Source organism: Gorilla gorilla, chromosome 11 (assembly GCF_029281585.2).
Source record: "Gorilla gorilla gorilla isolate KB3781 chromosome 11, NHGRI_mGorGor1-v2.1_pri, whole genome shotgun sequence".
NCBI lineage: Eukaryota > Metazoa > Chordata > Mammalia > Primates > Hominidae > Gorilla > Gorilla gorilla.
In genome coordinates this window covers 25,500,649-25,517,805 of record NC_073235.2, presented here as the reverse complement: position 1 = coordinate 25,517,805, position 17,157 = coordinate 25,500,649, and the positions used below count along the sequence as shown (strand labels likewise).

General features: G+C 38.1%; 1 protein-coding gene across 1 annotated transcript in view; it reads right to left on the bottom strand.

Annotated features, from left to right (window-relative positions):
* The window catches only part of CNTNAP5 (contactin associated protein family member 5), an 870,373-nt gene extending 860,120 nt beyond the window's left edge, over window positions 1-10,253 (bottom strand). The window contains exon 1 of the mRNA XM_031008908.2: window positions 9,808-10,253. Coding sequence (XP_030864768.2) covers window positions 9,808-9,889 — 82 coding nt within the window. The 5' untranslated portion in view covers window positions 9,890-10,253. The remainder of the gene's footprint in view (window positions 1-9,807) is intronic.
* Between the last annotated feature and the right edge of the window lie 6,904 nt (window positions 10,254-17,157).

Here is a 17,157-nt window from a genome sequence, read left to right as displayed (position 1 = left end):
AGTTTGAAAAGCATTAACTTATGCCATAAAACATAAAAACAAGACATTTAGTAAAAGTTAATTGCAACAGGAAGAGTGAGGGAAGGGAGGTAGAAGGAAGAGATGGAGAGGAAGAAGATAGAAAGAAAGGAAAGGAGTAGAAGAACATGGGGAAGAGAGAGGAGAGGAAAGAGAAGGAAGAAAAGCGGATTAGAAAGAAGGCAGATCAGAAAGTTGGGGAAGAATATTGAAGATAAAGGAGCAGGGGGAAAAGACTTAAAAAATAAGAGATACTTCATACATGGAGCAAGAGTAAAGGAATGATGGAAGGGTGAGTCACAGTGCTATGACCTTCCTTTGAGATGATACGGTTACCTTTTGTTTTGGTTTTCTCTGGAGCTATGTGGATGGCAATTCTAATCTTTCTTCTTATCAAGTGTTTTGTCATGAACAAAAATATTTCAGAAGTGTACAGATAAACGGATGGGCACTAGGCATTTCATAAATATCTGAAGAAGGAAGGAAGGAAGGGAGGGAGGGAGGGGAGGGGAGGGGAAGGAGGGGAGGGAGGACTTGTGGATAACATGTCTTAGTAACTCATCATGATGCAGCACCTGATTTTTAACCCAAAATCAACAGGAAAATAGGAATACTTAATGCCATTTATTCACCAGAAACAGACTTCAGTAGTACACAGGAGGGTAACGTGGCTCTCTCAACTTTCCAATTCTAAGTCCATCTGCCTGAATCTCCTGCAAATGGTGGTCTTAGGGAGCTGAGAACATTGTCACACACACTCCTTCCCAGGATCATGGGTTTACCTAAGGTCTGTTTAAGGATCTTTCTGCCATAATGCTGACATCTTCTCCATTGCCCTCTTCAGTTTTTTGGAGGGGCTGTGCTCCTCACTCTCTAGATGAAGCTTGTTTCCCCCACTCTTATGGGGCTCCTTTTGTGAGTTTCTCAGCAAGCAGGTTCACTGGCCAAGGCCTAGAAGCAGTGATTATGCTATGACCCAACCCAGGAACTAAGTGAGGGATCCAGAACGGTGATGCTTCTCTGTCAGGTGGAGGTAGACTCTACTCATAGTCTGTTTACATGGGAGATAAAATGAGAACAAATTTCTATTCGTCTTAGCAGCGACTCACCCATCTGATTACCCAGATGAAGGGGAAGTGGGCCAGACTTTGTTTGAAAATGGAAATGTAGCTGTCCTTGCCCTACACTGTATTATTAGTTATTATGAGAAAATCCATGTTGAGTTTCATTAATAATTATAACAGGTATAATGATTGGATGTCCACATTATATGTATTTTATGCAGAGTCACTCAAACTTACAGACTTTGCAAGGTGCATGTTAGTATACACAGAACATATTCACAGAATGAGAATTAAATCAATCCCAAACTGTGTGACATATGCCCTTCTCACTGTCCTTTTTCATCTCCTCATTGGCCATCTACTGCACTTTTGGCCGTGTAATATGAGGGAGGGTTTCAGCCTGGGCAAAAATAGGAAAGCGGCAACACTTGTTTTGCACACCTAGAACATCCCTGTTCTTTCTCCTTCCAGATTCAAAACATTATCCTCCCTTTTCCAGATACCCAGTACTATCTCTTTCACACACTTTTTTTTTTCTGGAAAAGGTCTGTTTCTCTGTCAAGTACAGTATAGATTTGCTTTCCTATACTCAGTGGGGTTCTGTGTCTTAAAGCTTATCTATATGAATTGGAAGGCTCCCTTCCCCACACAACTCTACCCATATTTACAGATTCAGGAGATTAATGGAGTTAGCAGAAGGGTTGTTTGGGGACAGAGTTGGATGGAGCATTGCAATCAAGGGGCCTTCCCAGGTTCCCTGTGGGCACCAGGCCCATGTCTGGCCTGCATCAGTAACAGGTCTTGTCTGGAAGTTTCACTTTTGATGACTATGCCCATGTTGTTTAGCAAGGCAGCACTGGAATCTCAAAGACTTCTTACCCTTTTGTCGTACATCTGAAAGAGAATCATCTCCTCAGGGAAAAGTCAATGGTAATACACAAACCACATGGTCACAAGACAGAAGAAAAGGAATGGGGAAGAGAAGAAGAAAGTGTGAGAAGAAGGGAGGGAGGGGAAAACAGAGATACAACTGAACCCACCTATTCAGTAAATAGTGGCCTAGACTAACACCTACATAACATCAGTCTGTTTGGCACATTTCTTTAGACTGCTGTTTGCTTTGGATTGCCTTTAGAAGGATATTTCTGCTTCTAAAGGTGGATAGTTAAAAATAATATACATCACAAGCAGTGTTTTGGCATTTCCCTTCACTTTCTTTCTATCTTCAACATTACTGTTGTCATCCTTTAAAACTCTATCAATTCAGCTGATCCTGTGAACAGATGGCATTAATCAACCCCCAAGAATATGCACAAAAGCAATTAGAAATGTAGAGACACGGAATTTACGCCAGCAAATCAATTACCAATGATAGCACATCAGAGTAGCACACCCAACTTCCCCTTGTTTCTCTTTCCACTGAGCAGCCCCTGATAGCAGTAATGATCCCTGGTTTATCCCCCTGTCAGAGGGGGAATGAGAACTGGGATGTTGAGGTTTAATTACACATTCCTTAATGACTAGTTCTCACTCTGCTGACAAAAACCAGCATAATTTACAGACTAGAAGATGCATCAGGATGATGGATAGAGACAGCATGTGCTATACAATGTCATGCAAATATGAAATATACTGCACTGAGAATATGGTCGTTTGGTATTCCCAGAGAAGAACTTCATTTCAGAGAACTGAGTACCTTTTCTAGCATCTATCCCTCTCATTTGTCAAAAACAATCGAAACAGCTATAGAATACATTTTACAAATGTAAAATGTATTCTATACATTATGCAGAATACAAATCTGTACCTTCTGTGAGTTTACTAGCTCATATATGCCTAGGTCTTAAATTTACTTGGCCATTATTTTTTTTTCCAACGCTGTGTAGCTTTTGCAGATTCCGATATATCTATCCTTCTTTATTTAAGGTCTTACTAATTGTCACTTGAGTTATTGTAATCATCTCTTAACTGGTTTTCTTACCACCAGTCTTGGTCTATTCCAGTCTATCCTTCACAGAGTAATTTTTTTAAAGCAAAAAAATCTGACTATAATCATTACCTGTATAAAAACATTCAATGAATCTCCATAGCTTTAAAAATAAAAGACTCTCATGCTTACCTACAACTCTAATTTTTTCTTCTATCCTTCTACCAAGTAATAACTGCCCCCCTCCCATTTCTCCAGCTAGCAAAATCTGACAGTTGAAATCTTAGATGAATTTGTTTTTCCTCAAAGAGCATACTTTGATGTCCCAGCCAGTATGAGATGCTCATTTTGTGCCTTAAAGTGCATGCCGTGTTTACCTTTATCATAGCATTTATCACTCTGACATGACTAAAGGTTTATTTTTCTAACTACCAAGTGTTCAAAGTTTCTTGAGGTTATGGACTATATTTTCTTATTCATTATTATTTCTCCAGATTCATAGACAAACTTGAGTTTAGCAAAGAGAAACTGTAGTTCTAAAATAATGTTTTCAAATGCATAACACACAAAAAAACTACTAACATTTAAATCTGCTCTTGACCACAGCTTAAAAAGATGACATGGGATTCATGGAATCATGTTATCAGGGTAATGGTGTAGGCTTGCAATAAAAAAAGAGAGATCTTTTCAATAATTTATTAATAAAGCCCCACTGAGTATAATCCAAACTTCTCCTTTTTATACTGATCCTTGGGCTATAAAATAGTTTTTATAGCAATGTGATTATGTATTTTTTTAGATTCTATAAGCAACACTCATTAAAATTCCATAAAGCAAGTTAATAAAATTGGCTCCAACTTGATACTGAAGTCAGTGGATGGAGAGGCTTCCTCTGTTAGGAACAAATGGCCATGCGATACATAAATAAGACCATCATAAAAATGAAGTCATGGAAATATGAAAGCTTCTATAGCTGCAGGGGCTTGTTTTTCAGCTCCCGCATCCAATCAGGTGATCTGAACTTCTGTTCTTTCCTTTAATAGCTAACCGTTTCTTGGTATTTCCAAAACAGTAATGAGTTGTACTTGTTTCAAAAATAAACATAAAACAAATTTTAAAAGTAATACTCTAGCAATAGAGCCAAGAGAGAACTTTAGTTTAGAAATAAGCATTCTTAGCAGGAAACCAATCATTTATTCTCTCATCGTTTCACTTGCCCAATGTTTTACGCATTGAATATAGACTTTCAAATAAAATATGACCATCAGAGAACTTTGCATCCTAGTGGAGGAGACAAGGATTGTTAATACTATGGAAATGTAATATATAGGGACACTTGATATGCCTGAGAAAAATATTTCTGGGCATTTGTGTGTGTGTGTGTATGTATAGCGGGGAGAGAGTGAGAGAAGATAACAAATGAAAAAGGGTATTCTAGACCAAGCAGGCAGTCTATGAAAATAAATGCAAGATTTGAAATCAACATAGCTTGTTTGTGGAATGTGAAGGAGTTTCATAACTTTGTGTTGGAGGAGTGGTGAAGATGAGGTTTAGTCAGAGCCAGATCAGGGCCAGTCCTGTGCTAGGACAAGGAATTCATAACTACTAGTTAATTAATACTTGTTGGTCTGACATCTGTAGACTTACAACCCGTAATGTCAACATGTGCCTTTCATGGTACTGTGTGTTTGTGTATGTGTAGGAAAGGGATTCACAAGTCCTCATCAAGGCTGTGTCCTTTCCCTATCAACTTTTTAAATCAAAGCTCATAAAAAATAAAGCATCAAGTGCTCATCCAGATGAGGCTCTTATCTTTGGTCATTGTGATGTTTAGCATTTTGCATCAAATCTAGATCTCCATTTTTTTTTCTTTTAGATGTGACTCTGGAGTTGGCTGTGGTGCTAACTTCTACTCTCATGCCCTTTGCCATGTGTAGAGCTACAGAAATTAACCATAAAGAACCCATGTCAAGTTTCCACAGATATGTATATACACAGTGTCAAAGTGAATGTTTTGGAGTAAGTTTCATATCTTGCAAAGAGTTTGGTGTTTGAAAATAGATAAATAGAGGTCCAGATGTTGATTTTTTATTGTTTAGATCTGTGATCTTGAGGAAATCATTAACTTCTACTAACCTTGAATATGCTCATCTGTAAACTGGATCCGTAAGTATACCTAGCTGTACTGCCTTGGTAATTTATGTGGACACAATATGAGGTGAGAGATAAGTGTATAGAAGTTGGTAGGAATTAAAACCCTACTATATTGTTATTCTAATTATAATTGCTTTACAATGTTAGAATATAATCATCCCAGAAATATCCAAATAAAATGACCAGTAGGTAATATCAGCATTTAAAGACAAATTACATTAAAAGTCAATAGGATGTTAATAATAATGATCTAATCCATTTTCTTCGTTTCATACAGCAAGATCATTGGGGTAACTAAGTAACCTCTACAAGGTCACCATCCAGAAAGTGGCAGAGTTTTGATGAATGAAGAAAGCTTCCCTTATGAATTAAAAATGTCATTATTGGCTCCAAATATGTACACTGCAATCTTTCAATAAAGTCCTGTTGAGTGAATTGCAATTGTCCTCTGGGATTTTAGGTAACTAGATCTTTTCTCCATCTTCTCATCTAAGGGGGATAATTATCATTGTATACACAGGAAATATTTGAGTAAAGTTCTGGCTTATCAACTCGAAGACTCTGAATCACCAACTGAAGGTTTTAGGGGCATTTCAAATGATATCACATTACTTTGTTTTTTTAACAAATGGGCATTAAGAAATAAAGCGATTCAGTAAAGGGAAACCGAGATCCAGTAAAGAAAGCAATGAAACTGGGCAGAAGAACAAAGGAAAAAGAAAGAAAACTGCAATTTAGAGGGCAGTCATTCATTAGAACAAAAATAAAGCAAGGAGAGAGTAAGTTTTTCGTAATAAAACTAATTTTTTCATAATTTTGAACTTGTGTGGAAATCGCTAGTCTAGGGTTTGGTATACATTTCCCAATTGCAGAAATATCAATTTAGTTTTGAGATGGGGGACTATGTGAAGAGAAAGGAAAAACAGCTCATATGTACTGTCAAAGATAAGCCAATTCAACAAAAGGAAAATCTTTAGGACTCTTCCAAATGAGCATTGGAGTGCTTCCTTTACTTGTGCTGACTGTAAATGCCACAAAAAGTTGCTGCTGAAAAAACCAGCGTGATTGTTTATTTTTAATATTATCTATTGATTGAGTTTGTGCATAAGCTTCAGATAACTCAAAGTATAGTTCATCTTCTTATTTGAAGAGCCTTATGAATCTGATTGAAGTCCTCATATATCTTAGATGAAATTCTACATATGATGAATGAGCTAGAATGAAGAGTTTTTGATCCCTCTCTCAATGCTGTATTTGTGTGACCCTAATATGTAGCAACAAACTTAGATACTGCACATGGAAATCATTCAAAGTGATGTATTGCTCAAAATTAAAGCTCTTTATAATCGCACAACCTATACTTATTGTTAAAAATAGTAAATAGTGACCCCATATGTGCTCCATGCATTCCTGCTATCTTCTGAATGCACATTTTATCAGTGCAATCATCTCTTAACATACTTAATATTTAAATAATTTTCTCAGTAACATATTTACCTGCTGTTCTGTTTTGGAGTAGACGCATACCTCAATTGCTGTTTTATACTCAAGCCTGTGAGCACTATAAGGTTGAATAACATAATAGGTATTTGAACGCTTAGCTGTGGCATAACTAGGGCTAGAACTCCTCAGCTCTTCTAACTCCCAGTTTCACTTTAACCAACTATCAAGTCATATCACTTCTTCTTGTGTCAAAAGAGTTAATATTATATGTAAAATGATTTTTCATTAAACATTGGCCTACTATATCTACATTTGATGTTAACTAATTCCCTCAGGATAAACCCAAAGGAGGAATTGTAGCTATTTAATATCCTGAAAATCTGAAATGAGGGAATTTCTGCAGTTTTTATTACTGGTAAGTAATTATGTTCTCTGCACAGATTCATAATATCTGTACTGAAGCTGGCCCTTCTAACCTGACTTTTTAATTTTGTTTAATTAGAAACTTATAAAATCTATAATTGGGCAAGCATTCATCTTTCCTTTGAAGTTAAAAGCCCAGGTTTCGGTCAGATTATGAGAAATGTAAATGCATGTGCACACACACACACACAAAACACACACATACACACCACACCATAGTAACAACCACCAACAACATATTATTATAAGAATAATAAAAACAATTAGAAGTTATGTATACCTGAACAAAGTCCACAGTGCAACTATATACTATGGAAAATATTGGGTTAATAAATCCATTTTCAAGGCTACTGTCACAAATGTCATGACATATTACTTCAAAATATAGGAAGAATAATCTTGTAAAAAAATTTCCAAATAAACTTTTATAAAGTGACTATTTGAAAATAAATTGCTAATGTTCAGTATATGTATACAAATATTAATTGATTATAGATAAAAATAAACCCAAGTCCTATATTTAATGAATAAAGAGTGTGGTCAGTAGAAATCTAAAGGAATTGTGGAATTTTAATGCATATTTCTTAGAGCTTCTGCATCATAGGTTATGAAGACACCAAAATATATCAAGTTCAGAGCTAATTTTTTCTGCTGTTCTATTATTCAGTCAATTAATAGATTTTGTACAGCATAATGATCATTAATAATTATTCCTTAAGAACATTGACTTCAAAATATTTAGCAAGCAGTGAGCATTCAATTAAAATGTTGATTGGAAATAGGGAAATTAAACTGTCACTGATAAAATACTAAAGCTCATTATCACAAAGTTTCATTTTAAATGTTCAGAATTAGCTTTATTACTACATCGGTAATGATAAGCATGAGTCTCAAATCCATGTCATTTAGGTTTTATGAGCATTATTAAAACACATTAACCATAATTCAATTAATTTACAAAAAATGCTATTCTAAAATATTTGTTTTATTGGCTCTTAAGAAAAGGTGTTGCATTAGAAAGTCCACAGCCATATGCGTGTGGAGTATGTTCTGTCTTTTTTACCCTTATCTCTCACCCCCACCTTTGTGGCTTTTCAAAGTATTCACTCTTCTCAGATAGGTAGCTGTGCTGAAGGGAAAACACAGCTAGCTTGCTGCCACGCCTTTGTATCATTAGGACAATACTGACCTCTAGTGTTCTAGAAGGTGGAGAAAAATAGCCCAGCGCTGTGCCGTACCTCCTCTTACTAACCACTTAGATCTTTTTTCTAAAGCACCACGGGAACAATTTCACAGAAGAAGAAAAAGAAGGAGGTGGAAGAGAATGAGATGAAGAAGTAAAAGAAAAAAACTCAGATTCCAACGGCTCCTACATATTCTCTGAAATAATTTCTAAACCAGGGCCCTTTGGATCCTCCCTTAGAGAAGATGATCCCTTTAGCCTTCCTGTAGAATACAAACTTTAATACAATCGGTATAAGGCATTACGACTAACTATAGATGCTGGCCCTCCAAAACTTCCGACCACAGACAGAAACACTGGCTCAGTTTTGAACATTTTTCTATACACCACATTTGTCCAATTGTCTTCCCTTGAGACATAACTCCGGGGATAAATGCACAGGGTCCTCTAGGACCTAAGTGGGTGGAGAGTGAGGTAGAAAGGTCCCTATGTGGTAAGTATTCTTCCTACTGTTCTCTAACCAACCATGATAGTGCAAATTACAAAAACTAAAAAATAAAACTGTTCCAATATGGGTAATATTTCTGAGCTTCATGACAGGGATAAGGGATATGGGAGCAAGCCCAGAAACTTGAGGGACCTTGATAAACCATCTTTGGAAACAACACAGATGGCTTAATTGCATTCTTTCTCATTTAGGAAGTCCCAGAGCTGGAAAAACTTCCCCTTCTCTGCCTAGAGAGGCAGCTGAGAAATTGAGCCTGAACCTCTCATAGCTCCAGAGATTTATTCAAGTTTGATGGACTGGATTCTTTAAATATATAGAGCAGTTGGTGGATCCCCGGGAGCCCAGTCTTCCTGCCTATTAAATTAAATGTCCTGCACTTGCCGAGGTTAGAGCTTGGACGATAGAGTGTACACTTAGTGCATACTCATTAGTGTTCACAGGCACGAAGATTTTTGGGGTGGGGTATGCATCAAAGCTCTTCCTCCTGTAATAGGGGCAGCCATTGATCTTGTGGTTAACAACATTGGTCCATGACTCTTAGGCCAAAACTCCCAATCCTGTTAAACCGGTGCCCATTGGTTGCAAGATACCCCAACTGGAGCCTTCTGCCTAGGGCAGAACGCAGAGCCACGTATCGTGGGGTGCTTGGTATACTGCAAATCCGAGGCACTGCATTCAGAGATGAGCCACTGTCACCGAGCACGGTGGCCGGGAGCGTCTCCATCCCAGGAAGCTCAGCTCCCAGTGCATTCTGTCTGAACCAGGGGCCCTTCTCCGGAAAAAGCACTGGCTGAGATCAGGCAGGCATGGAACGCGGAGCTAGCAGGAGGTTAAGGGAAGAGAAACCTTTCCTTATCCCTTGAACTTTGCGATAACGGAAGAAGGGAGGAAATCCAGCAGGGTTGGCTCATTTGAGCTCTACTAACTTTTGGGATGGTTGGAGTGATGGAACCACACTGATCAGCATTTTTTTTTCCGTTTCCTTTGCCCAAAGCAGACACAATCGAGTACGCTTAGATAGTTGATTGTCTTTCTGAATGCGATCGTTTTCCACCTCACCTTCCCGCCCCCAGCTCCTCGTACTCACAATTTGTCGCTGTTAATCCTAAATGCCACAAGCCAGAGAACAGCAAAGTCAAAACGCTGGTCAGCCGTGGTAAAGAATCCATTTCCCCCGAGTGAGCGGTCCCTCCCAATCGAATCCCAAATTCGCAGTAGCCGGCCGCGGCTTCTTCTCGCCGTCTCTCTCCTCTGCACAGCCTGACCCCCTCCCACCCCCGCTTGGAGAGGCACTCGCTCTTTCACTCCATCCCGTGCCCAGACGCTCCACCGAAACCGTGGCGGGGGATTCTTCGGAGCTGCAGCTGGGGCTACGGTCCCCGCAACAGCCGCTAGCTGGACTCGCCTTCCTCGCCCGCCTCTTCCTTCTCTTCCCCCCTCCTTAACGGTGCAAATCCAAACCCAATTAGAACGACAGGCGCCGGAGCTCGGTGGACAGCCAAATCCACCTCGTCGGGCGCGAGAGCTGGAATCAGCACCCGGGTGGCGGACAGCTCCTTATAGGCGAGCGGGGCCGCGCGGCACCGCCCCCAGCCAGGCCCGCCCCGCGCTCGCCTATAAGAGCAGCCTGGGCGGGTCTTTGCCCGGCTCGGGCGCTTTTCCTCCAGGCAGCCAAGCCGCTGCGGAGCGCTTTGGCTACCTGGGAGGGAAAGGGGAAGGAAATTCTCTCTACCCCCCGGCTTTCTCTTCCCTTCCCCCCATTTGGGAAACGAGTAGAGGTATTGAAATTTAAAGGAGATATTCAAAGGCCGCTGCCGAAGGATGCTAATAGGAGTTGGAAGACAGACGCATTAGGAAGAGGGAATTTCCCACGGAAAGCTTTGTAATGAGCTAACGAGATGCGTTCCCCCACCTCACCTTTGGAGGGGAGGGGAAAACAGAGCTTGAATTACGCATTTAATTTCCCCTGCGTTCGTTCTCAAATGGGAAAAGCTGATGGGTCTCGATAGGATCGGGATTTCTGGTTTCAAGGTTTAACGTTGTGCGCGCTCCCCTGCTTGCAGACCCCGCAGCTACTCCCACCGCACATCCTCTCGCCGGTCTTCGCGTCTGCGTCTCCCTGCCGCTGTTGGCGCGTTGCTTCGGGCAAGTACTGCAAGGTGCTCCGGGGCTCTGGATTCCAAGCCCAGGTGGTTCACTGGCGTCTCAGGGAGACGGAGAGAGGAAAGACACATGGGTGTGGTAGTGATGAGAGTCAGGGTGGAAGCCCGGGTTAGCTCATAAGAATTCAAAATATGAGGGCTCTGCTGGAGGGATTTGAATTTTGAAAAAGGGAAAGAATGATTTTGGTTTCTTTCTAGACACCCCCGCTTACAAATTTTGTTTCTATTTTTGGCTTCTAGTATATATCTGGAAACTCTCCTGCTTTATCATAAATCAACTTATTTTGTTTTTATTGGAAGCTGTCAGAAAGCTGTCAAACCTTAACAAAATGAGGGACCATAATGATTTCTTCTATTTGAAGCTTACAATGAAGTTAGGGTTGATGAACTCTACCTGCTTCAGAGGAATTTGATGTCTTCCTCTCTCTCCACCCTCCTCTTACCTTCAACAGAAGCAATTATACTGCCTTATTTGACACTGTAGACTCCTGACAATCCTGGCTGCACGACTATAGATGGGACTAGGTTTCAAGCAGCTTCTGCATGAATCCTGAGGTTAACCTTGTGTTTTTTGGTAACAGCTAGACTCACATCATTGAAATATTAAGAGATAGTTGAATGACAACTGGATTAGTGACCTCATTATTTTATTAGAGAAGAAAGAATTCTGAGGGTCCTATCACTTATACATAAACGATCCTCTTCTCTCTAAGCTTCTAACTAAAGATAATTATGTAAGTCACTAGATTCCTGAGCAAACTGAAAGACTTTCCCAGCTGGAGCTTTACTTGGGGTGCATGGTAGGGTGCAGTGGAGGACCACACCCAGAAGATGGTGAATGTCAACATATCCAGGCTGAGGTGACCTAAGGAGCTGCCCTGTTGGCAGCTGGAAGGGGTCTGAAGAGAGGAGAGGGCTGGGGTTCAAAGTCGAGCTGCATGGGCTTCTTTTTTCCTTCTACCTAGAGTCCTCAGGAGCTGCCACCCAACCCCTAGCCTTTGAGGATCCCATGGTGAAAAACATCTATCTGGCTATTAATCATACTAAGAAATCTAGAGGAATACACTGAGCCATTACAGCTTGGTATGTTGTAATTGTATGCAAACACTTAGACATTTTTAAAAGTAGAATATTAGAGATATAACTTAAGCTCCTTTTGCATTCTTCTCTGATCCCATTCATCTGCCATCATACCTAGAAGTAAACACTTTACTTATCTGGTGTATATCATTCCTATACATAATGTTTTTAAACTTTTACCACACATATTTATCTCCCTGAACAATATGTAAGAGTGCTTTGTCTTTAACCAATACATAAATGGTGTCATGTTCTTTCATTTTGCACCTTGCAATTTACTTAATATTATAATTTTGAAATGTATGTATCCAGCTGCATAAAGTCCTAGTTATTTTATTACAACTACTGTATTGTATTTCATTTCATAAATATGCCAAAATATATTCATTAATTCTTTTATGTAGGAATCTACAGATTGTTTCCAGGGTTGTTGATTTTTCCCTTAAAAAAGTACAATCTTGTACCTGTCTCTTAGTTTTTCTTGCTCATATACTGAAGAGTAGAATTTCTGGACCATAGGAAATGCTTGTTTTCAGCTTTACCAGGTATTTTCTGTTATTCTTAAAATGATGGTACCAATTTATAAGTCTCCTCCCCCGCTAGCAGTGTGTGAGATTTCCCCTAGTTCCACATCCCTAACAACACTTCAAGACCCCTCTCTTTATGAATAGCAATATGATAGACAACACAGATCTTTTGTCACTGAGTTTAATGTTCCACTATATAATTCCACCTTCTATACCTCACCCCCCCAAAATGCTTAGTTTAATATAACATTTCAAAAATTATAGAATATGTTGGCTTTGTCTTCCAGCAGAATGGCTTTAAATTAATTATCTGTGCCAGTAAAATGTGCTTAAGATAGATATTAACAGGCAATTAGGAAATTTTTTGCCATGAAGCCCTCGAACTGTGAATGGTATTCAAGTTATTAGTAAATATTGAAACTCTGCATTTATATGTCTATATGCAGACACAGTGTATAAATTTCACCTAATTTAAACTCCTATTTACAGTTTTGTACCTTTTTTTCTCTCCCTCAAACACACCTGTTCTCAGAGCAACTTGAGCCTTAAATGTCAGACATTTGTCTAATATTTGTTAACATTTTAGTAAGAATACTGCAGCTCTGAATGTAGTGAGGGGTAAACAGCTGTTCCTCTCAGACAATAGTGTAAACAATGCCATCTTCTGGGGGCATTTTGCCAGCAAGTATTTATTAGCAGTAGAATATTAATCACTATAAAAACTGTTTTCAGCCAGATTGATATTTACCTATTGAAACTATTTTGTAAAGCTTTTAGTCTGATAAATCCACTTTCCAAATGGTGAAGTAGAAGCTGAGTAAACTCCCTTTTCTCCCCCATGTTTCTCCATATAGAAAAATAACTCATTTTTGCAGAGCACTCTGCTTTGAAGAGGCTTAAAAGTTCTGCATGGATGGAGCAGGTTGAATACTAACAGGAAATGGGGAAAAAATGGATAATTTTGAAACTGGAAAATGTCTATATTTTCAAGATGATAAATCTGACCATCTTCTCAAGACAAACTTATATTTGAAACCTTAAAAAAGGAAATGAAATGGGTAGGATGGCATTTCATTGTTTCTTTGATTTTCCCTTCAGCACTTCCACTTATTCTTCCTTATGGACAGAAGGGAAAGAATCATTCATCAAATGGAATCTTAGCATTGGAATATTCAACAAGTGGTTCATCTCATTGATTTTATAATTCTCCTGTGAGGCATGTAGAAGGCACGTTTGGTCATCTCCATTTTATGGATAGGATACTAAGAGGAGACGGATATTGACATGATAAATGTCACACAGAATTAATGGCTCCAACCCATAGGGGCACAGAAAATGAAGGTTACCCCCCCCGCTCCCCTATTCTATCAAAAATAGTTATCTTCTGTCATCTGCCTCCTGCCAGTACAACGGCCTTTGCTCTTAGATGCCTTTGCCAGATGTGCATGCTTTTCAGCTGGTAAGATGCTGTGCTCTTTGCATATACTGCTCTTTCCTCTTTTCCTGGACTTTTCATTCCCACTGGCAAATGTTCAAGTCCAAACTCCGCTAACAATTCTCTGTTTCCCTAACTCAGTAATTTCTCAAGAATAGTTCCCTGAAGAATATTTAACTTTGAGTTTTCAGCACACATAGTAGATTTTCAAGGAATAGTTGATGTCTGATAATGTTAGCTACAAAAAGTCCTTGTCGGTTATTTCAGGGGTTATAACGATCCCCCAATCCACTCCTTGCACCAGAATGCAGAGGCTCCTTTAAGGACATTTATCCTTATTTACCTTAAAATCAAGATGTCAACTATATTAAAAAAAAAACTGAAAATGCAGTTTAGGGTTAATATCCTGATAGTTTATTTTCCTAGTCACATATTTCTCCAATATTTAGATTCATTTCTCTGAAGGAATTTACCCTCTAAAGTAACTATATAATTGCATTGATACAAATCTAGCCATGCCACATCTAGAAACATATGTCAAAAATAGTTTTTCTTTTTCATTTATTTCTGTCTCTCTCTAAAAGAACTCCTGCCTATAATCACCAAGAAGTCATTTTGAGATATATAACATTTCAGGAGAAACTTGTTTGGGATAATTAAATAAAAATAATTCGGAGCTTAAAATAGGAAATTCTAAGTGTTAGCCTTGGCTTTGCAGCTTACTATTACGAGGCCTGGAGTATATAACTTGGTCTCTTTGAGATTCCATTTTCATTCCTGTGAATTGTGAATTATGATAATCCCTGGCTTTGGTATTTGTGCATATTCAAAGGAATCATACATTTAAAAATACTTTTGTTATATGGACACAAGTTGTAAATGCTGTGTCCTAGGCTGGAGAAGACAATTTATTCAGTCCATAATCACAGGATTTCTAATGCATTTTATTTGCCAGTTCAAGTAAGTGCAAACATCTAAAAAATAAGTGCAAACATCTAAAAATTACTCATTCCGGTGGAAACCTGCAAGATTTTTTCTCAAAATAATCACAATAATTTAATTAACTCAACATTAACTTATTGAGCAACACTAATGTGCCTAGCCTTGTATAATTTTTTTTTTTTTTTGGTCAAATAGATGTCATCAATGACCTGGTCCTATCTGAAGTTTTTTATACTTTCCACAATTTCTAGCTGGGAAGTTGACATGTACAAACACAAGTAATAAGTGCTTATAGGAGAGGAACAATTTAATCCTGTATCTTTCAAGTCCATCCAAGTGGCAGACATTGAGGTCCTGGTCAACAGCCAATTCCAACTTTTTCCTTGGTTCCAAAACAGGCTGGTAAAGAAATCACAATTGGAGTAAGCCTACCATAGCAACTGCATACCCCTTTCAGAGTGATTATCTGGTGCTTGCTGTGTGACTCAGCTCTGACCAAAAAAACTTAAGAGGAAAAAGAGATCTTCTTAGTGAAAAGGAGAAGAGTGGGAATAAAAAGGTCATTGCTCCTGCAGTTTTCCCCATAGCATGTACAATATCTTGTGAGGGGATGAGGTTTGTAATGACAATAGCCAATTTAGGAACCTAAAGAGCTGGCCAAGACTACAAGATGAGAAAAAAAAAAAAAAAAAAAGATGGACATTTCCTGAATCTTTATCACAACATTAAATTATTTCTACTCAAAAACCATAAATATTTATACCCTTTAAGCTACTACTTGTTAATTTCTCTAGAAGAAAATGAAACAGTGTTCATTAAATATCAACCTGCAGTAGGCATTTTGACTTTGTTTTCTCATTTAGAATTCATGGCAAAATTCTGAAGTCAGTATCATTAGCTACATTTGGCATATAAAGATATTTTTAAAACTCCTGAAATTTAAGTAACATTGTCCAAAACACAAAGCTATTATTTAGAAGCGCAAGGATCTGAATCTGTGTTTTCTGATACCAGATTTTTGGGTTATCACGTCATTGCTCGGTGCCACAAGTGTTCACAAATGAAATAAATGTACTAAATCTTCTGTGTGTTTGTAGAGTATGTGTGTATGTGTGTATGTAATTAATCTGATCATTTGAGTCCACATATGATTGACAATTTGACTTCTATAAAAATTATTTTTAGTGTTACAAAGGCCTTGTTTCTGTCTCTCAGGGAATAGCTTACTTCACAGCCAATGTGCTATTACTCAGTTTTTTAAAGGCAATTAATGAAGAACAGCAGATATCTGTTCTATCCTAGGTGCACATCTGATTTTTAAGTCAAGCTGACATCTAAACATACGATCTGTGATAGCCACTACTAGGAAAACTCTTTTACAAAATTTTCCAAGGATGTATTTTTCAGGGAATAAATTATTTGGAAGAAGAAGGAGCTGATTTCAAAAGATTATTTTATTATATAACCTAATCCCTAGTATTTATGTCCTTTTATCCCTTTTGAATTTAAATCAGCACACAAAGCACAGTAAAAACATTTATAATTTGCTTTTTATTGGCATTTTTAATAAGGTGGAAAGAATGTTAGCCTAGAGCCAGCAGGGGGTGTGCTGACTAGTAGGAAGAAAAAAATGTAGAGCAGATTTGAAGCAGCCGTGTGAGAAACTTTGTAGGCTGCTGAATTCTTGTTTATTTGTGGGAAAGTAGGGAAAGGATGCAGGAGAAGGCACCAAAGCACAAAAACAAATCAAAAACAGAAAAACAAATCTGCTGATGATGTTTTTAAAATTGTTGTTTATATCTTTGATGTTACATCTACCAAGAAATCACACAAGACCTAGAATAATAATTATTTATAACCCAAAATATTGAATACAAATTGTTATCTTATTTTTACTGTTATTTTTAAAATATGCCACCTGCCTCTTTCAATGGAAAACTTCTCAATTTTAGCCCTGTTGGAGGCACTGCAAACATACTAGTTTAATTGGACTTAGGCTGTGCATATTAGTAGATCATGATGTAGCACTGAAAACAAAGGCATTCAAACAGCAGAGAAACTTGCTGTGCGGTCAATATACTTTTATTTTTCCTTTTGCATGAAGGAAAATTTATTTTAAAGGGTAAGTAATATATAAAAGGACCTAATACATCTTTAATTAAAAATGGCTAAAATAGGGAGGTTTTCAAGAGTCAGTTATATGATATCATTTAAGTGGAGCATATATTGATTCAATTTACACAAGATTTTTTGTAAATCTGGCAATGTATAACTAAATGCTAGGAGTACAT